The following is a 22,619-nucleotide window of genomic DNA, read 5'->3' as shown; positions in this document are numbered from 1 at the left end:
TTGTATATACATTCAGTTGTATTATTTTTTAGATTCCACGTATAAGTGATACCATATAGTATTTGCCTTTCTCTGTCTGGTTTCACTAAGCATAATATTCTCTAGGTCCATCCACATTGCTACAAATGGCAATATTTTATTCCTTTTTATGGCTAATATTCCATTTTATATATATATATATATATATATATATATACACACACACACATATAGTAGACCCTCAAGTTAAAGGGACCAAAGAACACTATAGGAAGTGTGGGGGGGGGGTTAATGGGAATACAAGGGAAAAATGATAGAGGCAGGGGTAGGCGCAGGGGCTACTTCAAGTAAGACGGTTTAACAGCGAAGGAGCCCTGGAGAAACAGCGACCCAAAATACCACAGGAACGGGAGCTCCCCTCCGGGAGCGCCCCTCCCCGTCTTGGACAGTACCCTTCGTCCCATCTGGCGGCGCACCTCCCAAGCCTGGAACTACAAATCCCAGAGGCCCCTGCGGCACAGACAGGACGTGTCCTGTCTGCCTGTGGCTACGATGAGGGGCGGTGGCCGGGCGGCGGGAGATTCAAACCTGGAAGAAGGAGAAACATGGAGGGGAGAGGAACGGGCCCGTCCCGGGCGACCTGTGAGTGCCAGAAGGGGCCGAGAAGGGCCCGGCAGTGATGCCACTGGTCGGGGACTCGGCGGTCCTGGGAGAGGTTGGGGCTGGGGTTGGGCGCAGGGCCAACCAAGCAAGGGGCGGCCGAACTGTGCTCAGTGGGGAGGGAGCATTCAGTCCGGACTCCTGCGGGCGGGAGTAAACCTGTGAGCTGCGAAACGCTCCGACTTCTGTGTCGCGCTTCAAAGCTTACAAAGAGTTTTCTCACTTATTCCCAAATTCTGGGGCTCCTGGGCTGGGAGAATGTAGGTGGTCTGGATGGCCCCTTAAAAATTCGGCTGTTACTCTTGGCTACCATACTTGCTAAGCGCTACCGGGGGACGGGACGCCTAAAAAGGCCTGCGGGGGCTTCCTTGACTTTTTGATGCTTCTTTGAGACAATGCCTCTCAAACTTGACGGTGTCGGAATTACCCGGGGAGCTAATTTAAAATGCAGATTCCTGAATCCTATCCCAGAGCTTTAGCAACTATAGGTCTCGACTTGGGCCCATAATCTGCATTTATAACAAGCACCGCTGTGCTTCTTCCGTCACCCCACATAATTGTGATGCGGGTAGTCCAAGTACCACACTTTCAAAAACACTGCTTTAGAAAGAGAGACTGGGGTCCGAAAAATGGGACCGCGGAAAGGTTTCCATCTGACCTTCTGAAAGAAAAGCAAAATCTACTCCTTTTCCTTGCTCTCCATTAGGATTCAAAAAGCGAAGTCCACGTCCACCTATCTGTTGAAGGAAAGCTAGTTCCAGATCTGAAAAGGACAGGAAAACTGATTTTTTTTTTTAAGACTCTGTGTGTATGTACAAAGTCCCGCCCATCTCTCACAGTCCTCAATTCATAACTCTGAAGTGATGTCACTCACTTACTGGTTTATTTTCCATGCTTAGCAACCAAAACTTGTTTCTTGTACACCCCCCTCAGAAGAACTGATGGATTTCCTGCGATTGGCCAGTGCTTTCCAATTTGAACATGGAGGGGTGTGTGTGTGTGTTTGTGTGTGTGTTTTAACTTGCTTAACTGACAATTCAAAGAAGCCCTGCCCCTGCCCCAATCATATTGCAGGATATGCAACATAATGAAAAGAGAGAAAGAGTTGGAACAACATTAAGTGCTGAGTCAAAGACATTTGCTAAGCTCTGTCTCTGTTTTCAAGCTCTCTGACTTTATTTTCTTGGTGTATGTGTGTAGCTTTCTCTCATTTTGTCGGCTTTTGTATTGTCTTCCCTAAGGAGACTAGAGAGATAGGGGAGAAGAGGGGGGAAAAGGATAAAAGGAGGCTGTGGCTAAGGCAGAATATGAATGCTGTCTCATTTCAGGGATTTCCTGTTCTTGAGTTTAGGAGTCAGAGATTGTCTGCATTTTATTTAGCTTGGAGACTATTTTACTCCTCAGGTGACCTATACCAAAAGGGAGAGTAAATACACCTTTGTGATCTTTTAAAATTCTCTGTCCTTCCACTTAAACCCAAGTGAGTGGCTTTTTTTCACGTGGTTCCCTCTGTTGAACTGCCTTTTCTCTCTTTCTGCCTGTTCATTCTTTAAGATTCTACTCACAGGTAGAATCCTTTGCTTCCTCTGCTGCTTCCATAGACTATTTTTATTTATTTATTGGAGTATAATTGCTTTACAATGTTGTGTTAGTTTCTGCTGTACGATGAAATGAATCAGCTATATGTATACCTATATCCCCTCCCTCTTGGACCTCCCCACCCCCCCGACGTCCCACCCATCTAGGTCATCACAGAGCACCGAGCTGAGCTTCCTGTGCTTTATACCTTGTCCCCACTAGCTATCTATTTTACACATGGTAGTGTATATATGTCCATCGTACTCTCCCAGTTTGTCCCACCTTCCCCTTCCCGCCCTGTGTCCACATGTCCGTTCTCTATGTCTACGTCCATAGACTATTCATGAGCTATGATCGCACTTCTCACATCAGGTTGAAGTTTTTTACTTACATGTTTTTCTCTTCTAATAATAATCTTTGTACTTCCTGAGAGTAGGGGTCCACTAGTCCAGTGCCTGACATATAGGAGGTATTGAATGAATGAATGGCTGCTGAATGATGAGTTCTAGTTAGTCCTGTTAACCTAGCCTCTGGGAGAGTACCTGAGGAGGATGACACAAGTACAGTTCTTGGAGAACTCAGAATCTAATTAGGGATAAAATGAGGAGCTAAGTTCCCAGCCAAGGAGGGATCTGGACATTCCTACTAGGAGGTACTGAGGGAAGCGCAGTGAAGTAGGTTTTGGAAGGGGGGCGGTCAGGAAGATGGCTAGAGGGGAAAAGGAAGGAATGCCTCCAATACAGGAAGGATCCCCTCTTAAAGGGTGGGGAGGCCTCCCTTTAACAGGGTGCTGACTAGGAAAGCTTTACTGGATGGGAGAGAAGATTGGAGCCAGTGTCCTGGGACTAGGGGGACAGACATGTGGGAGATGCCTCCGGTTTCCGAGCAGAGTTGTCTTAGAAAGTCTGTTAAGAAGAAGCTTGCTACAGCCCTCTGTCTAATGCTCTCCTTCTTGGTTCCTCAGATGAACGCCTCACAGCTGAGGAAATGGATGAGCAGAGGCGGCAGAACGTCGCCTATGAGTACCTGTGCCGGCTGGAGGAAGCCAAACGGTGAGCAGAGCGACCGCCTCTTTCTGGTCTCCCTTTCCCACCCCAGGCACCTGCCCCCAAAGCAAATACAAAAAGACAAGAGTCCATTCTATGGGAAAGGGAAAGTTGAAATAGCATCTTTTTTTTTCTTTCTTTCAGACTATTTTTTAGAGCAGTTTTAGGTTCGCAGCAAAATTAAGAGAAAGATACAGGGATTTTCCGCATGCTTCCTCCCCACAAACATACATAGCCTCCCCCATTATCAACAGCCCCCACAAGAGTGGTATGTTTGTTACAATTGGTGAACCTACTTGGACACATAATCCTCCAAAATCCATAGTTTGCCTTAGAGTTCACTCTTCATGTTGTAGACTGTAGTCTATGAGTTTGGACGAATGTATAATGACATAGCCATCCATCATTATAGTATCATAGAGTAGTTTCACTACCCTAAAAAGTCTCTGTTTCATTTATTCATTCCCTCTGCCGCACCCCCACCCCCACCCCCAACTCCTGGCAACCACTCATCTTTTTACTGTCTCCATAGTTTTGCCTTTTCCAGAATTTCACATACCTGGAATAATACAATATGTAGGCTTTTCAGATGGGCTTCTTTTACTTAGTAATATGCATTTAAATTTTCTCCATGTCTTTTCATTGCTTCCTAGCTCATTTTTTACTAGTGCTGAATAATATTCCATTGTCTACATGTACCACAGTTTATTAATCCATTCACCTATTGAGGATCATCTTGGTTGCTTCCAAGTTTGGGCAGTTATGAATAGAGCTGCTATAAACATCCTTGTGCAGGTTTTTATGTAGATGTAAGTTTTCTACTCCTTTGGCTAAATACCAAAGAGCACAACTGCTGGATCATATGGTAAGAGTATGTTTAGTTTTGTAAGAAACCACCAAACGGCTTTCCAAAGTGGCTGTACAATTTTGTATTCCCACCAGCAACGAATGAGAATTCCTGTTGCTCCACATCCTCAGCAGCATTTGGTGTTATCGGTGTTCCAGATTTTGACAATTCTAATAGGTGTATATTGGTATCTCACCGTTGTTTTAATTCACATTTCCCTGATGACATATGATGTGAAGCATCTTTTCAGATGCTCATTTGCCATCTGTATATCTTCTTTGTATATCTTTCTTTGGTGAGGTGTCTGTTAAGGTCTTTGTCCCATTTTTTAATCAGACTGTTTGTTTTCTTACTGTTGAGTTTTAAGAGTTCTTTGGATATCTTGGGTAACAATCTTTTATCAGATGTGTCTTTTTTTTTTTTTTTTTTTTGTGGTACGCGGGCCTCTCACTCTTGTGGCCTCTCCTGTTGCAGAGCACAGGCTCCGGACGTGCAGGCTCAGCGGCCATGGCTCACGGGCCCAGCTGCTCCGCGGCATGTGGGATCTTCCCAGACCAGGGCACGAACCCGTGTCCCCTGCGTCGGCAGGCGGACTCTCAACCACTGCGCCACCAGGGAAGCCCAGATGTGTCTTTTTTTAAATAATTATTTTATTTTATTTTATTTTATTTATTTTTGGCCGTGCCATGTGGCTTGCGGGATCTTAGTTCTCTGACCAGGGATTGAACCTGGTCCCTGGCAGTGAAAGTGCCGAGTCCTAACCACTGGACCGTCAGGGAATTCCCTCAGATGTGTATTTTGCAAATATTTTCTTTTGCAAATATTTTCGCCCAGTCTGTGGCTTGTCTTATTATTTTCTTGACATTGCCTTTTGTAGAGCAGAAGTTTTAATTTTAGTGAAATCTAGCTTATTAATTATTTCTTTCAAGGATTGTGCCTTTGGTGTTGTATCTAAAAAGTCATTGCCATACCCAAGGTCATCTAGGTTTCCCCGTTGCCTTCTAGGAGTTTTACAGTTTTGCGTTTTACTTGGAAGTTGATGCTCCATTTTGAGTTGATTTTTATGAAGGGTGTAAGGTCTAGGTCTAGGTTCATTTTTTGCATGCCGATGTCTAGTTATTCCAGCACCATTTGCTGAGGAGACTATCTTTGCTCCATTGTACTGCCTTTGCTCCTTTGTCAAAGATCAATTGACTATATTTATATGGGTCTCTGTTCTGTTCCACTGATCTATTTGCCTATTCTTTCACCAGTACCACACTGTCTTGATTACTGTGGCTAAGTCAGGTAGTGTTAGTGTACCAGCTTTGCTCTTCTCCTTCAATATCATGTTGGCTATTCTGGGTATTTTGTCTCTCCATGTAAATTTTAAGAGTCTCATGCTCCACCGACTGAGTTAGCTGGGTGTGCCTCCATGTAAACTTTATTTTTATTTATTATTATTATTTTTTTAATTTATTTTTGGCTGAGTTGGGTTTTCGTTGCTCTGCGCAGGCTCTCTCTAGTTGCCGCGAGCGGGAGCCACTCTTCACCGTGGTGCGCGGGCTTCTCATTGCGGTGGCCTCCCCCGTTGCAGAGCACGGGCTCCAGGTGCGAGGTCTTCAGTAGTTGTGGATCGCGGACTCCAGAGCGCAGGCTCAGCAGCTGTGGCGCACAGGCCTAGCTGCTCCGCGGCATGTGGGATCCTCCCGGACCAGGGCCCGAACCTGTGTCTTCTGCATTGGCAGGCGGATTCCCAACCACTGCGCCAGGGAAGCCCCCATGTAATCTTTAGAATCAGTGTGTGGAGATCCACAAAACAACTTGCTGGGGTTTTGATTAGGACTGCATTGAATCTATAGCTCAGGTTGGGAAGAACTAACATTTTGACAATATTGAGTCTTCCTATCCATGAGTATGGACTATCTCTCCATTTATTTAGTTCTTTGATTTCATTCATCAGAGTTTTGTAGCTTTCCTCATGTAGATCTTGTACATATTTTGTTAGATTTATACCTAAGTATTTCATTTTGGGGAGTGCTAATGTAAATGGTATTGTGTTTAATTCAAATTCCACTTGTTTGTTGCTGATGAATTGGAAAGCAGTTGACTTTTATTTTATTTGTTTATTTATTTATTAAACATCTTTATTGGAGTATAATTGCTTTACAATGGTGTGTTAGTTTCTGCTTTATAATATTTTATTTTATTATTTTTATATTTATTTAATTTGTTTATTTGGTGGCACCAGGTCTTAGTCGCAGCAGGCGGGCTCCTTAGTTGTGGCTGGCGGGCTTCGTAGTTGTGGCTCGCGGGCTCCTTAGTTGTGGCATGCATGTGGGATCTAGTTCCCTGACCAGGGATCAAACCCAGGTCCCCTGCATTGGGAGCACAGAGTCTTAACCACTGCACCACCAGGGAAGTCCCACAATTGACTTTTATATATTAACCTTGTCTTTTGCAACCTTGCTATAATCACTTATTAACGCCACAAGTTTTCTGGTATCATGCTTTCAGATTTTCTACAAAGACAGTCATGCCATCTGTGAACAAAGACAACATCACGTCCTTTTATCCGCTTACATACTTTAATACATATCTCTATATATGGACACTTGGTTACATAACCACAATACCATTATAATACCCACCTAAGTTATCCATTAATCCTTGGATCAACACCCAGGCCATCTTCAAATTTTCCTGATTGTCTGAAAAAATCATCTATTTTTACAGTTGGCTTATTCAGTTAAGGATCTGAAAGAGTTCACATTTTACATTTGGTTGTTATGTACTACTAAGTCCTCTTTCATCTGGAACTGACATAAACAGTTCTTTATGTCATTGACTTGTTGAAGAAACCGGGTCATTTGTCCTGTAGAACATCCTACATTCTGGCTTTGTCTATTCGCTTCCTGTGTCCCTCAACTTGTTCTTCTGTACCCCATATTTCCTGTGAATGGATGTTGGCTCTAAAGACAGGATAAATGCTTAATTCTTTCCTTTTAATCAATAGCATATTTTTAATGTTCTCCAGAGAAAGTGGGTAGAATGGGGTAGGTAGAAAACCAGGGTGTTTCTGTCAGGGAAGGCATGAAGGGAGGTGTGACTGGCTCTCTCTTTGAAAACAGATCTTTCCTATAGGCCCCAATAGGCGGAGAAGCCCTTATTCTCTCCCTCATACCATCATCAGCCATAATAATACTTTACATTTATATTCAAAGTGTTTTCACATTCATTACGTCATTTAATCCTGGCAGCTGCCCACTGAAGCAGGAGGTACAGGTGGTATCTTCATTTTGCAGATTATACAGCTGAGGCCCGGAGAGGTGAAGTGAGGGAGATGGCATGGAAAGCAGGTCTTCTGATTCGAAGGGCTGTGACCTTTCTGTCCCTTTGTGCTGCTCCCCTCGCTTCAACCCTGGGGCTTCCCTACTCCCCTCATCATCATCAAAGCTGGGTTATGTGCTGTGTAGACATGACTTTTGTATACCTGGGTTCTCAGAACTTGCAGAATAAGAGAAGTGAGCAGGTACAATTTGGTTCAACAGTCAAATGCATAACCAGACTGAGTGAGAGGTTATATCATGTAACAGGTAAGAGCCTGTTTAAGCCTCACTGAAGATGGGCAGCTTCAGTAGCTGTCAGGGAAGATGTAGAGGGTGGGTGGGGGCTGAGGATAGGCCAATCCAGGTGTTTGCGGCAGCTTGGGAGAAGGTGGGAACAGCCAGGCAATGGGCAGAGAGGGGAGTTGGGAGTAGGGCAGGAACAGGAGGCAGGAGAGAGTGAGAGGCTGCCTAGGGGGAGAGAGGGAGGGAGGGAAGGTCTTATGGTTGGAATGAAGTGCTGTGGCTTGCCAGAGGGGGTGAGAAGCTTCTCTCTGCTCTCAGCTGGATGGAGGCCTGCCTGAAGGAGGAGCTTCCTTCCCCGGTGGAGCTGGAGGAGAGCCTCCGGAACGGAGTGCTGCTGGCCAAGCTGGGCCACTGTTTTGCACCCTCTGTGGTTCCCTTGAAGAAGATCTATGACGTGGAGCAGCTACGGTACCAGGTGGGGAGCAGAGGTCTCTACTTTCTACCTTCTTCCTTTCAAACTATCTGTTCTCAAAGTTGTGAGAGTGGGGTGACCATATAATTTATTGTCCAAACCTGGGTACTATTGAGGATAAAATGGGTGCTAGTAATCATTGCACTGGAACAACGGGTTTCAATTGGTGTCTTGCAGCTAGGCGGTGTGTACTATGCTTAGCAGCAAGGGGCATTTGCTAGGTGGGCTTTGAGATGCCTCTGATACGAGAACTTCCGAGCAGACTTTTCTACCCACAGTCTACACTCAGAGGCTTGTGAGCTTTGCCACCTTAAGTTACTTCCAGGACATGCTGCTCTAGTCAACCCAACCCGCCTCTCCTTCCCATCCCAGCTCCGGACTCCCCTTTTCCAGGAAGCCTTACTAGCTTGCTAATCCCATCCCTGTGCCATCCTTCCCAAATGACCCACTGGGTCATCCATCCCTGGTGGTTTCTCTCTGTTTTTGTGTCTCTGTCCTGGGGGGATGGGAAATCCATAGCACAGGGTCCTCTGCCCCCACCCCTTGAATCTTCAAGCTGTGGTCTGGGCTCTACCCAGAGGGAACCCTGAGAACTGTGGAAATAGATTCTCTTCTCTTTCCTTCCCTTTTAGGCAACTGGCTTGCATTTCCGTCACACAGACAACATCAACTTTTGGCTGTCTGCAGTAGCCCACATCGGTCTGCCTTCGGTAACATTGGGTCTCAGGATTGGGGTTCACCTTTGCTCTTCACCAGTACTCGCACCTCCACCACACACATGCTTTTTCTCCCTGGCACTCTTTAGTGCTCATCTCCATGTGTCTTCTAAATGAACTTAATCTAAGAGTTTAAGTTCCCTGAGGCTGTATGTCTTTGAACCATGTTACTTGGTCTCTGTCTTCACTTCCTTGTGGGTAAGGGAAGTGAAGGGAGGTGAAGGCAACCTGGCCCAGGATGCATTGTTGCCATTGTTCCCATTAGTCAGTGAGGCCCCTATATAACGCAGGAGGTGGGCCTCATGTTGGCCAGCCATCTTTCCACCAGAATTGCATAGTGTGAAGCAAGGACACACCACATCCCAAGGCGGTAGACTTGGAAGCCTAGGCCAGGACCCCAACTGGACACATGCTGCATGTCCTCTCACTCGTTGACTTTCAGTTTGTTTCTCGTCTGTAAAGTGGGGATAGTAATCCCTCCCCTGTCTTCCTTATAAGGTTGTCAGGAAGATCACATGATCTGTGTGAATTCCTTTTGTGAATTATAAAGAACTATACAAATTAAGGCATAAGATTCTGTAGTGTTTTTCTTCACTGTAGAAGGCAATTATAAGACAAGGAAATAACAGTTAAGACAGATGCTTTGGTGAGAGGCAGATCAATAGAGGCCATGTGTTCTCAGTGAGGCTAGAACACTTTTAAGTCTCTAGATTTGGTCTTTTCTTATGTATCTAAGGTAACCAAGAGGTATTGAGGTTAAACCTCATTACAGTCGCCAGGTGGCATGAGAAATCATGCCTGAGGTTACTCAGTTCTTAGAGGGGCCCCCACTGATCAGAGACCTTTGGCTTGAAGACAGGGGTGGCATGCCCTGACCCTTGGCAGTCCTTGGCAGTGTGTGTTTCATTAGGCCCCTTGTGGAGTCATGGCCAGCTCCCAGCATGCCACCTTTCTGGCAAGAGTCCAAGGTGAGGGGCACAGGCTGGCTGTGTCTGTAGGATGAAAAGGGGGCCTGTTTCTCCTGGAGCATGTGGCCTGCATCCTATAGCCTTGATAGCCTTGTCTGGCGTTTGGTTAATCTGGGGCTGTGTGTCCGTGGCTGGGTCTTGGCTTAGCATGTGTCCCCAATGCCTTTCTTTTACACTGAGTGTGTGGATGCAGTGCTGACTGTAAAGCGTTGGGGAGATTGACCCAGAAGCCCTAGGTCAGAGAAGAAAACCATTCCTCAGCCCCTCTCTCCATATCTGGTGCTGCTTCCAAGTCTTCAATGGCAGTAATTGGCTGGTTTCCCCTCTAGACCTTCTTGCCAGAGACCACGGACATTTATGACAAGAAGAATATGCCCCGGGTGGTCTACTGCATCCATGCACTCAGGTGAGAGACCGAGACTTTTGTCATCCAAGTTCCTCTAGGTGGATGCAACCAACAGTCAACAGCAACAAACTTTGCAGCAGGGAGGATGGAAGATAGACCACAGGGAGCACTTCTCAGAGGGACATTTTTGATCTACATAGTTTTGTTTAGACTTATGTGCATGCTGGAGGGCACATTTATGTGTGATCTGTGTGGATGAAGGGAAAGAGCAGGCAGGGAAGAGTGTTCAGCTTGTGACCGGGGTGCAAGGAAGTCAGATTAGGATGCATCTGGAGTGTCACATGCCGTCAGCGTGAATGGAGAAGGCTATTTAGTCCTACTCGCAGCCGGCCATCAGCAACCAGTTGGCTAAAGCATAGAAAGTAATTGACCAGTTCCTATGTCCATCATGTCTTCTCTTCCTGACTTCATTTCCCACATCCTTTGAGGACTCTGTGCCTTAGCTTAGTGGGTCTCTGCTTGCTATGCCCTTTCCATCCTCCATCTCCATCCAGTGACCTGCCACTGAAATGTGTCCTTCTCTGTGAAGCCTTCACAATCCCTCCAGAGCTCCTACAGCATCTTATTTTTCTGCTATGGCATTGCCTTGTGCTGACTTACAATAACCTCTCTCCCTGTGAATGGGGGATGACTTGTGGGCAGGTGCTGTATGGTCTTCATCTCCAAGTCCCCCTAGTATCTCCTGCAAACCTATTATAGTCAGCATGTGAAAATGAATAGACCCCAATGCCTTCCATTGTTTCCTAGTCTCTTCCTCTTCCGGCTGGGATTGGCCCCTCAGATACATGATCTATATGGGAAAGTGAAATTCACAGGTAAGCCCAGCTCCTTCCCCAGCCACCACAGTCTGGGCAGGTCTTGGGGGTTCTGGGCCTGATGAAGGGCATCTGTGCTATCATTGCAGCTGAGGAACTCAGCAACATGGCCTCTGAACTAGCTAAATATGGCCTCCAGCTGCCTGCCTTCAGCAAGATCGGGGGCATCCTGGCCAATGAACTCTCGGTGGATGAGGCTGCAGGTAGAGACCAGGCTCCCCTGCTGGGGTAGCTCAGTGAGTATGGGAGGACTCTGAACCTTATAGCCCCTGCATAAATCCTGGATACTTCTCATCATAGGCAGGGCCAACAGCCTACCTGGCTTGTCTGGCCCCTGTGGATGGAAAAAGGGGATGACGTCAGAGTGGGGTCTGCAGCTGGTTACGGTGTAGCTGGACTGGGGTTTGCTCTGGCATCCTGACCTTGTCTTCATGTCCCCTCCTAGTCCATGCAGCTGTTCTTGCCATCAATGAGGCAGTGGAGCGAGGAGTGGTCAAGGACACCCTGGCTGCCTTGCAGAATCCCAGTGCTCTGCTGGGGAATCTTCGAGAGCCTCTGGCAGCCATCTACCAGGAGCTGCTGGCCCAGGCCAAGATGGAGAAGGCTGCCAATGCCAGGAACCACGTAAGGAGCCTTGGATGGCGGGGCCGAAAAGCTGGGTGGCCTGGAAAATCTCGAGTGAAACCAGGACTCCTATTTGTCCTGTCTCCGGAATCCAAAGTTGCCTAGAGAAACTAACTTGTCAGTTATTTTTGAGAAACAGGAGAGGAACTCAGGAGAATAATGGGAATTCAAAAGAGAAGATAGGGGAAAATGTTCTCGGGCAGGGCTGAGAGACTGGAATGTAGAACTGGATGAGATTAGACTGGAGATTCCAAAGGGTAGTTCAACTTAACTGTGTCAGTGCCAGGGGATTAGATCCCACAATTTCCCCAGATTCCTTCCAAACAGACTGACCTTTGGCCTTTGGAAGACCCCCCCAGAAGAAGAAATAGTTATAGACAGGGAGGGAGGGGTAAGAAAGCTTGAATTGGTTTTCCCAGGTTCCCCTCTCAATGTAGTTTTTGCAGAATGATGGAGAAAGCCAGGACATCTATGACTGCTACCTAACTCAGGCTGAAATCCAGGGCAACATCAACCATGTCAATGGTAAGAGAGAAAGGCCAGGAGGGGTTTGAAGGGTAAGCCCCCGCCTAGGGAGTTATGGGGTTGGCTTCTCTCAGGCCAGAAGACCCATGACCTCACTTGGGCCAACACTTATTTCAAGGGAAGTTCAAAGTCAAGGCTGTGTGTGCTCTGTTTTATGTCTGTTAACGTCTGGAGAAGTGGTTGCTGTCAAGGGGGCTTCTGTTTGAATGGACATCCATAGAGTGGACAGAGGGAAAGGGGCAGGCTTTTCAACTCTTGGTCCCGGGGGCAGTTGGTCTGGGGTCCTTCAAGAAGAGAGTTTGGAGAATGGTTGGGGGTAGGAGATCAGGGCAGGAGAGGCTGCTTGAAAGCCCAGGATGGAGCGTGCCTCTACCTTTTTAGGTCAGGATATCCTCAGGGTACGGGGTAGTGAGATGGGAAGGCTGTGAAGATCAAGCTGAAGAATTTGGGCTGGGCCCTAGGAGCCCAGGGGGCAGGGGTGAGGGTAACCCTGGGCAGGCAGGAAGAGGGCTGAACTGGGGATATTAAGGGGTGGGCTTTCTCACACTATCCATTATGGAGTCTTGGTCTTTTCAGTCCATGGGGCTCTAGAAGTTGTTGATGATGCCCTGGAAAGACAGAGCCCTGAGGCCTTGCTTGAGGCCCTTCAAGACCCTGTCCTGGCCCTGCAAGGAGTGAGGAGAGACTTTGCAGACTGGTACCTGGAACAGCTGAGCTCAGACAGAGAGCAGAAAGCACAGGTCAGGCTCTGTCTATGATCTGCTACTTCCTCTATCTGACTATAGGATGGGGGAGGGCCTCACCACTGTCAATTCTTTGTATTCAGTAAGTACTGACTATATGTTTAAATGGTTAAATTACCCCAAAGCCTAACGGCCCATGCTGATCAGCTTCTGCCTTCTGAGAATCTCTCATACTGACCGGGGGGGACCCAGGGGCAGTCCAGTAGGCAGTGATATGCTCCCCCATTGCTGAATTGAGGCCTCAAGTTAGCAATCTTATTTTCAATGCTGTTGACTTTCTCCCTGACACTATATTTGTGTTGCCTGTGTTGTTATTTCAGGTGCTTGCTGGGTAAGAAAGAGCCAGAGGTTAGAGATGAGTTCTGAGGGATGGGCGGGCCAGGCTAGTCTGCCTAAAGGGGAGAGCTGGGGTTGAGGGTGGGTGACTGGGTGGACCTGGGGCTCATGCTGGCAGCTCCTGAAGTATGTTCATGGTCCCAGGAGGACTCTCTTCTACTGCATCTCTTCCCTCTTCCAGGAGCTGGGCCTGGTGGAGCTTCTGGAAAAGGAGGAGGTCCAAGCTGGTGTGGCTGCAGCCAACATAAAGGGTGATCAGGAACAAGCCAGTAAGTCATCTCCAGACTGAGACCTGGTCTGGGTGTATCACTGGCTCTTGAGAGAGCATGTAACTCCTTTGCCAGCCTCTGTGTAGAGCAAGGTAGACTGCTGCCCGATTTTCCAGCTCCCCACCTAGTGTGCCCTATTCCTGGCCGCCTGGGGGGATGCTACAGGTAAGTTCATCAAGGCCCTGGAGATAATAACAGTCAGTACTGCACCAGGCTGCACTTCTAGGACAGGCAGTTTCCTTCTAGGCACCTCCCCTGTATTTTGACCGTTTCAACTTGGTTGAGTTCCTTTGGCTTCTGAAATATAGTGATGGCCCAGATGAGAGAGAAACTCATGATCCAGCTCAGTTTCCCTTAAAAACATGATATACAAATATAATTCTTTATTAAAAGAATGTGGGTTAGCGACTGTCTCCCTCCAAGGGGCTCAATCGGGATAGCAGGCGTGAAGAGACATAGAGTGCCGAGGCGCCACGCAGCAGCCTGTGGACAGCCACACCTGGCACGAATGCTTGCCTCCGACTGGACTTGCTCAGTCACCCTTCACCTTTGTCTGGCAGGGCTCTCTGTGGCTACCTCATGGAGCCCCCAGGCCGCTCCTGGCTAACTGCCTGCTTATCGCTCAGTTCCTTGCTGTTGCCTGAATAATCGCTCAAGCACAGATCTGATCTTAGCTTCTTTGTTGAACATCTTCAGACCGTCGTGGCTTCTTCCATATTTCTCCTAGACTTTAGTCCCATCTCCTCAGCATGGTAGGTGAGACCTTCCAAATGTCTCCCCCAACCCTTCTCTTCACATCCCACCAGCCCAGTTGAGTCAGATGACCTGTTCTTCCTTGACTGCCCACAGCTTTGCCCACTGCCAGGCCTCTGGTCCTCTGGATTACAGTTCTCCCACGTTTTCACCAGTGGAAAGCAGATGAAAATATCCTGCAGAGCTGCCTCAAATGCCTCCTCCTCTGTGAAATCTTCCTACTCTCTCCCCCTAGCATCCCTCCTCCCCCACGCTGCCAGTGGATTTGCAGGGAGGGGAAGTGCCTCTCACATAGCGGTGGCAGCAATGCAATGTAGGTAATTTTGTATCCTTATTTTTCCCCAGTGGATTTTGTGCTCCTTGATGTCAATGCCCATATCTGCTGGGCATTTTATAAGCCCCAGCATTTGAAAACTAAAACTACATAGATACACCAGGGCCCCTTTTTAGCTTACTCTCGCCCTTTGCAGCCCAAATGGCTCCACCTTGGAGCTAGTTCCCTATTCTTCTGCGCTGTCATCAAGATTTGGTCCCTGGAGCCCCTTGACTAACTTCATCTTAGTTGTGCTACATAGCCTCCTGTCAATCTTATGCTCACCACCCTAGGAATTCACCTCTGCTATGACAGCCACCTGCTGAGCTACTCAACTTCTAGGCCTGACAAATTGCTTCTTCCAGAGCCTCTTCTTAAAGCGACCCAACCCCTTTCCCTCCTGAATATTTAGAAACGCATTTTGAACCTAGCAGAGGTTCAAAGCCATTTCCCCTCCCAGATCGCCAGCAGAACCTAGTTAGCCAGGAAAGTGGAAATGGCACTGGATGCCCCGCCTGTACAGCCTCTCCCTCCTCCCCTGCAGTGCTCCAGGCTGTGCAGAGGATCAACAAAGCCATCCGGAGGGGAGTGGCAGCTGACACCGTGAAGGAGCTGATGTGCCCAGAAGCTCAGCTGCCTCCAGTGTACCCCTTTGCATCAGCTGTGTACCAGCAGGAGCTGGCAGTGCTCCAGCGGCAGCAGCAGGGGGTAAGCCCTAGAAATGAGGATCCAGCTCTTGGGTTCCCAAGGAGCTGGAGGAATCAGAGCAGTCAGTCCAGAGCACCCATGAGGGCACCCTTAGATTCTGGCAAGAGATTAGGGGTGGGAGGTGGACTACCATCCTTGCCATCCTGAGTGTATTATAATAGCAAATACCTTTGAGAAAACACTGCTTTAAACACTCATTTAATCCTAAAAGAACCCTATGAGATAAGTATTATTATTTCCATTTTAGAGATGAGGAAACAGATACAGAAGTTAAGTAACTTGCCCCAAACAGCTGTGGCTGGCAGTGCTGGGAGTGCATGCAAAGCTGAATATACTTGAAGCCTATGTTTTTAACCACTCTGCTGTCCCACCTCCCCCTGTCCATACAGCTTCTCTGACGGTGAGGTGATAGGGCCCTCCTGTAGGGACTTCCCAGCCTGTTGGAGGAGTTAGAACACACCCGAGGGCCCAGGCAGAGACACAGGGAGGAGTAGATGATGTAAATGGGAGATGACTTCACACTAGGGAAATGGAAGGGGCAGAGCTCAGGCTAAGTCTGGGAAGCCTTCTTGGAAGAGAGGAGACTCAATAAAGAATCCTGGGCTTCCCTGGTGGCGCAGTGGTTGGGAGTCCGCCTGCCGATGCAGGGGACATGTGTTCATGCCCTGGTCCGGGAGGATCCCACATGCCGCGGAGCGGCTGGGCCCGTGAGCCATGGCCGCTAGGCCTGTGCGTCCGGAGCCTGTGCTCCGCAACGGGAGAGGCCACAAGAGTGAGAGGCCCGCGTACCGCAAAAACAAACAAACAAACAAAAAAAGAATCCTAACCATAGCAGGCATCTATAGAGCATCGACTCCAGGCACGATACTCAGGAAGCTCATGGTCTCAGTGTATGAGACTATAGTACAAGGAAGCATAAAATAAGTCCTAAGAAGTAAAGCATAGCGACTAATGTGGACTTTAAAGCCAGAATCCTTGAGTTAAATTTCAGCTCTACTGCTTCCTAGCTCTGTGACCTTGGGGAAACTATTTACCTCCTCTGCCCCTCAATTCATATATAAAATGGGAACAATAATATATTTATTTCATAGGATTGTTGTAAGGATTAAATGAGTTAACATATGTGCTTAGAAGTGAACCTGGCGTGAAATTTTTAGCCGCCATCATCATCATCATCATCATCATTATTATTATTATTTGCAGCATTCTATCTGTAGAGGACAGGAAGGGTGCTCCAGACAGGGAACAGCACAAGCAGATATTTGAGAAGGATGAGAAGACTGGGCAGGGAAGGGGCCCTTGGGTGTGTAGCACAGCGCTGAGGAGCCCACTTTATCTTGTTCTCAGTGTGCCCAGGGCCTAGTGCAGTTCTTGGTGTGTGGAAGGGACCAGAAAGGAGCAGGTAGAGCTCACTGGTTGAATGTGGGCTCTGGTATCCGGCAGTTAGCTTTAACTTATATTACTTGACTATGGGTTCATCTGTGAAATAGGGATACTTACCTATTACCTCTTTGGCTTGTTATTAAAATTAACTGATAATGTGCACAGAGTACTTATACATTGAGCACATAGTAAGCACTCTCAAGTATTAAGTATGATTAATTATTAGTGAATGGATTAGGCCATAGGTGTTTTGAGACAGAGACTCTGGGATGTGGGAGAGTCTTGGGGGCAGGATGGCAGGCAGACCCCCGAGGCCCTTCACCAGCCCACTAGGGAATCAGCCCTCCCTCTGTTGTAGGAGCTTGGCCAGGAGGAGCTCTTCGTGGCCGTGGAGATGCTCTCAGCCGTGGTCCTGATCAACCGAGCTCTGGAGGCCAGGGATGCCAGCAGCTTCTGGAGCAGTCTGGTGAACCCCGCCACAGGGCTGGCCGAGGTGGAAGGAGAGAATGCTCAACGGTGAGAAAGGTTAAGGTTTAGCTGCATGTTGAGAGAGGGGATGGGTGGGTGATGGAGGGAATGTAGTCAAGAGTCCAAGTTCTTGTGCTCGGAGACTAGCCTTCTGCATGATGCCCTGTTCTCCGGCACAGGCCAACCCTCGGGGTCTATTTGCAGTTCCCTGGCCTGTGTTTCTCCTGGGAGTTGGTGGGTTCACAGTCATTCCCCTTTCCTCCATTTATTTAATCTTTTATCACAAAGGTTTGAGTACCCACTCATGTGCCAGATACTTTTTTTTTTTTCAATTATTTGTTTATTTATTTAGTTGCACCGGGTCTTAGTTGTGGCTCGCAGCCTCCTTAGTTGCGGCACATATGCTCCTTAGTTGCGGCCAGCAGGCTCCTTAGTTGTGGCATGCAAACTCTTAGTTGCAGCATGCATATGGGATCTAGTTCCCTGATCAGGGATTGAACCCAGTCCCCCTGCATTGGGAGCTCGGAGTCTTAACCACTGCTCCACCAGGTAAGTCCTGCCAGGTACTATTCTAGGTGCTGGGAAACAACAGTGAACAAAACACAGTTCCCTGCTCTCTAACTTATGTGCTAGTAGAGGGAGACAGACAAAAAACAAACATGTCAAATGATTAGAAGAGCTATGGTGATTAAAAATACAGGGCAAAGCAGATAAAGGGTGGGGACATGGTAAGGGCAGTTTGTCTCTACTACATAGTACAGTTATGGAAGCCTTCTTTGGTAGGGGGGTCATTTGGAGTGAGACCTAAAAGGCATAAGTGATGGCCATGAGCTATCTGGGGCACAGACCCTGAAAAAGAAGTGTCTTTGATGTGTTCAAAGAACACCAGGAAGCCACGAGGCGGAGTGGAGGGAGGGAGGGAAAATAATGGGAGAAGAAGTTGCAGAGGCTGGACCATGTAGGCCTCTGGCTTTTACTCTGAGTGAGGAAGGAAGCCACGGTGGGGGGGTTTAAGCGAGGAGGGAGGTTATCTGACCTACTTTTAACAGGATCACTTTGGCTGCTGTGCCGAGAATCGACTACCGGGTTAGAAGGGAAGAAGCAGGGAAACCTGTTAAATGTCTGTTGGAGTAACCTGGGCGAGAGTTGATGGAGGCTTGGCCTAGTGTGGTAGCAGTGGAGGTGGTGAAAAGGAGCCAGATTTGGGGTATATTCTGATAGCTGAACTGACAGGATTTGGTTATGTGGTGGATATGGGGTGTGAGAGAAACTGGAGACGGGTATGACTCCCAAGATTTTTGGCCTGAGAAGTTGGAGTAAACAATTACCAAGATGGGAAAGACTGTGGGAAACGCAGGTTGAATGGGGGGGATCGGGAGTTCAGATGTTTGCTGCTGGGCTTGCGGTGAATTTTGGCATTCACGTGGAGATGCCGGGCAGGCAGCTGGCATTTATGAATGGGCTGTTGGTGTACTTTTTGGAGTCATTAGAATGTGGTGTTTCAAGCCATGAGATTAGGTGAGATCACTTAGGGTGTGAGCACGGAGAGAGGAGAGGCCTGAAGACTGAGTCTTGGGATGCTCCGACATTTAGAAGTGAGGGAGGAACCAGCAGAGGAGACTTAGAAGGACAAGCTGTAAGGCGAGACGAGAACCAGGAGAATGTGACGTCCTGGAGGTCAAGTGAGGAAAGTAGTCCAGAAGTTTCCCCTGACCTCTGGCTCATGGTGCACATACTACCCCCCTCATTCTCACTCACCTGGCTACCAGGTACTTTGATACTCTGGTGAAGCTGCAACAGGTGCATGGAATGGATGGGGCCTTCCTGAGCTGGAATGATCTTCAGGCCACTGTGAGTCAGGTCAACGCCCAGGTCCAGGAAGAGACCAATCGTGAGTGGAGTCCAGGACTGGGGGAAGATGGCCCAATGCGGACAGCCCCATCCCTTAGCCATAAGTCTGGGCCCTCTGCCCACCTATATCTCTCTTTCCCAGAGGTCCTTGCAGTCAGCCTCATCAATGAGGCTCTGGAACAGAACAACCCTGAAAAGACCCTCTCCTCCCTTCTGCTTCCTGCGGCTGGCCTGGACGATGTCAGCCTTCCTGTCGCCCCGCGGTACCATCTCCTCCTCGTGGCGGCCAAAAAGCAGAAGGCCCAGGTGAGGCTTGGGCTGGCTGGGTTGGTCACCAGAGCAGGAAGAATATCCCCTATGGGTAGAGCTGTGCCCAGTATGCACCCTGGGAAAGCCAGTCTGATGGACACTGTCCCTTCCGGGGATGCGAGGCAGCGGGGGTTCTGATCTGGCCATGGGGAAGAAGGGCAGAGTTCTGGTCGCCAGCACAGAGCAAATGGTGGGGGCCTTGTGCGTGGGAAGAGCACAGGTCTGGGAGCCGGAAAACCCAGACTGGATTCCCTGCTCTGACACTCAGTGACCATGTGACTTATAGCAATTCCCTAACATCCCTGAGCTCTCCTTATACACCTGTAAAATACCACATGCCCTGGTCCTACCTACCTACTGGAATGAGGGTAAAAACCAAGTGAGTTGAAGAATGTAACAGGTTTAAAACCTGTAACATCCAGAGCAGGCGGCAGCGTAGAGAGTGGCTGAGGACAAGGACTCCTGCATCCTTGTCCGGGTTGCATCCAACTCCAGGTTGCATCCTGGCACCTGACCCTGCACGTGTTACTTACCCTCTCTGGGCCTCAGTTCCCTCACCTACAAGCTTGTGATAATAGTGAACTTGTCTCAGAGTTATAGGGTTTAAGTGAGGTAATATGACAGGAGTACTAGCTAAGGTTGATGGAGTTCTAACTCTGTTCCCAAGCATTGTCTTATGTGCTTTGCAAGTTTCAGTTCATAAGAAAGTGCTTTAGAACACTGCCTGGAACACAGTGCTCAATAAAACGTTAGTTTAGAACATTCACTCTATTAATGAGGAGAGCTGGGAGGGAGTAGAGTCTGGGGTTGGGGTTGGCTAAAGCAAGGGAGGGAACAAGCCTTACAGCGTGGCAGGCACAGGCTCACTTGACCCGTGGTCACATGCAATCTTCCCGCTGCCTTGTGCGGCAGAGGACCGTGGAGAGGAATGGGAAGGAGAGGGTGGAGGTCAGGGTCAGATGGGCCCAAGAAGCTGTGAGTTGAGGCGTAGGGGAATGGGGAGGAGGGGCAGGTAAGTGTGGCCTCCGGCGTGGGCTCTCCCTGGACATGGCTCAGGCACAAGGGCAGGGAGGTGAGCTGTTGAGAGGATGGCGGATGCTGAGGGTTTAAGAGGGTTCTGGGGGTGCTGTGGCCAAGCTGAGCTGATGCTTGGCCTGAAAGCAGGGTAGGAAAGAACCTTGTGAACCTGGCAGCAGTCCAAGGGAGCCATAAGGCCATGCCCACGCAGGGTAGGCAGAGGGGAGTGGAGACTGCTACCCTGTGGCTCCCAAAGTGGGCCTGCAGTTTGGCTCCCCTGGGCAGCTGGGCTTGGGGAGACCAGCCTGGGCTCTCATCTTGTCCCATCTCTCTCAATTTACCAGGTGACAGGGGATCCTGGAGCTGCGCTATGGCTGGAAGAGATCCGCCAGGAAGTGGTTAGAGCCAACCAGGACACAAACACAGCTCAGAGGAGTAAATGGGCGGCAGTGGGGGCAGGAGTGGGGGGAGAGGGGTTGGGGGAGGCAAGGAGACGTGGGCTCAGCGGGAGCCTCCCCAGTCACCTCCTTCTCCATTTCAACCTCTTTGGGGAGGCAGGCCAGAATGAGAACAGGGCTGCTGTTTCGACCGTAGGATGGATTTCCTAGCAGTCAGCTGGGCAGGAAATCCTCAGGAGTCGAGAGCCCATAGTCCACCCACTGCCTCCTTCTGTGCCTTCCTGTGTACACTTTCCTCCTACAATGTGAGCATGTGAAACCACATGGGGGTCAAAAACCCATCCCGTTTTCTACTGTTAGCTTGAGTCTGGGTTCCAACAATCATCTCTGGTTAGAGAATGTTTAGTCTTGAAGTTGGCGAAGAGGGGTTGGCTTTGAGGAAAACTAGGCAAGGTCAGTACAAATAGACACTGGTGTTATTTCTGGTGTGGGGTGCTGATGGTGTTAGTTTTCAGTGTCTGGAGTCCATCTGTCCATCTGTCTGTCTGTGAGTGACTGGAAGGCAGGGGCTGCATCAACTCCCCCCACTTCTTGGACTTTATTCTCCTCCTAAAAGACTGTCTTGAGGCTTTCTGACCATATCCTGCCCTGGAGCTTCTGTACAAGCTGACTTTCCTTTTACCAAGCCCCAGCCCAGCCCTACACAGCCTTCCTCCAGGAAGCCTTCCTTGATTGCTAGCTTTTCCTCCAAGCACAGCTGCATGCTGCTTCTTTTCATCTGTGTCCATCCTGGGATGTCCTTGTCCCTTCCATCAGGCAGAGTGGTTTTGTGTCCTTCTTCTCTGGATCCCTTCCCAACAGACAGGACAGGGCCTCTGGGAGGGGCTCAGAAAGATTGACCACTTCCTCCCAATGCCCCTATTAGTGGCTCTTGGTGTGGCCGCCATCAATCAGGCCATCAAGGAGGGCAAGGCAGCCCAGACAGAACGGGTGTTAAGGAACCCCTCCGTGGGCCTCCGAGGGGTGGTTCCTGACTGTGCTGACGGCTACCAGCAAGTCCTGGAAGATGCCATGGCAAAGAAGCGGCGCCCAGGTAGTGGCCTTACCATGTCCCTCTGTTCTCTGCATGCCTCAGCCACCTCTAGCCTCCTCTGAGCCTTCTCTGCTTACTTGGTTTCTGCTTAGGGGATACAGCGCTCTGGGTTCAACATGACATGAAGGATGGTACCGCCTACTACTTCCATCTGCAGACCTTCCAGGGGACCTGGGAGCGACCCCCCGGCTGCCGCCTCAACACCTCCCACCTGACTCGGGAGGAGATCCAGGTTGGCGGGCCCCTGCAAAGGAGGGGGCTCATGGATGGGAAGTTTCCTGCGGGAGGGGCTCCCAACCACCAGGACACCAAAGGCTCTCTCTCCTACTTCCGCAGTTGGCCGTCACCAAGATCACCGCTGCCCACGACCGCCAACAGCTCTGGAAGGCCAATGTGGGTTTCATTATCCGGCTCCAGGCCCGCCTCCGCGGCTTCCTGGTTCGGCAGAAGTTTGCTGAGCGTTCCCACTTTCTGAGGAGCTGGCTCCCAGCAATCATCAAAATCCAGGTAGCAGGCTCTGGCCATCTGAGGCTTCAGGGCCTGGACATACCTGAGCTTCAGGGTTTTCTCCCTACTTACTTCTTGCTGAGTGGAGTTGGGACGATCTTTTGGCCTCTGAACAGTAGTGATTAAGAGCGTGGATTCTGGAGCCCAGACTACTTGGGTTTGAATCCCTGTTCCACCAGGTTAGCTGCATGGCCTCAACAAGTTATTTACTCTCTCCCAGTTTCCTCATCTGAAAACGAGGAATCTGGAAATTGTAGCACCCACCTTATAGGGTCGTTCTGAGG

The 22,619-nt window shown here is 49.0% G+C and overlaps 1 protein-coding gene across 5 annotated transcripts in view; it reads left to right on the top strand.

Moving 5' to 3' along the window:
• Nucleotides 1–512: 512 nt before the first annotated feature.
• IQGAP3 (IQ motif containing GTPase activating protein 3) overlaps nucleotides 513–22,619 on the top strand; it is a 40,407-nt gene continuing 18,300 nt past the window's right edge. Inside the window, exons 1-19 of one of the 5 annotated variants that reach the window (XM_067728195.1) lie at nucleotides 513–621; nucleotides 3,197–3,269; nucleotides 7,980–8,136; nucleotides 8,766–8,843; nucleotides 10,147–10,223; nucleotides 10,971–11,038; nucleotides 11,128–11,241; nucleotides 11,484–11,662; nucleotides 12,100–12,187; nucleotides 12,764–12,927; nucleotides 13,448–13,535; nucleotides 15,146–15,309; nucleotides 17,051–17,208; nucleotides 18,930–19,051; nucleotides 19,154–19,317; nucleotides 20,682–20,772; nucleotides 21,661–21,828; nucleotides 21,921–22,060; nucleotides 22,165–22,335. In XM_067728195.1, coding sequence (XP_067584296.1) covers nucleotides 585–621; nucleotides 3,197–3,269; nucleotides 7,980–8,136; nucleotides 8,766–8,843; nucleotides 10,147–10,223; nucleotides 10,971–11,038; nucleotides 11,128–11,241; nucleotides 11,484–11,662; nucleotides 12,100–12,187; nucleotides 12,764–12,927; nucleotides 13,448–13,535; nucleotides 15,146–15,309; nucleotides 17,051–17,208; nucleotides 18,930–19,051; nucleotides 19,154–19,317; nucleotides 20,682–20,772; nucleotides 21,661–21,828; nucleotides 21,921–22,060; nucleotides 22,165–22,335 — 2,301 coding nt within the window. In that variant the 5' untranslated portion in view covers nucleotides 513–584. Of the gene's footprint in view, nucleotides 622–3,181; nucleotides 3,270–7,979; nucleotides 8,137–8,765; nucleotides 8,844–10,146; nucleotides 10,224–10,970; nucleotides 11,039–11,127; nucleotides 11,242–11,483; nucleotides 11,663–12,099; nucleotides 12,188–12,763; nucleotides 12,928–13,447; nucleotides 13,536–15,145; nucleotides 15,310–17,050; nucleotides 17,209–18,929; nucleotides 19,052–19,153; nucleotides 19,318–20,681; nucleotides 20,773–21,660; nucleotides 21,829–21,920; nucleotides 22,061–22,164; nucleotides 22,336–22,619 lie in introns of those variants that run through there. The other 4 variants (XM_067728194.1, XM_067728196.1, XM_067728197.1 and 1 more) reach the window with 4 other exon arrangements.

This window comes from Pseudorca crassidens, chromosome 2 (genome assembly GCF_039906515.1).
Source record: "Pseudorca crassidens isolate mPseCra1 chromosome 2, mPseCra1.hap1, whole genome shotgun sequence".
NCBI classification, from domain to species: Eukaryota; Metazoa; Chordata; class Mammalia; order Artiodactyla; family Delphinidae; genus Pseudorca; species Pseudorca crassidens.
This window is presented reverse-complemented; position numbering and strand designations above follow the sequence as displayed.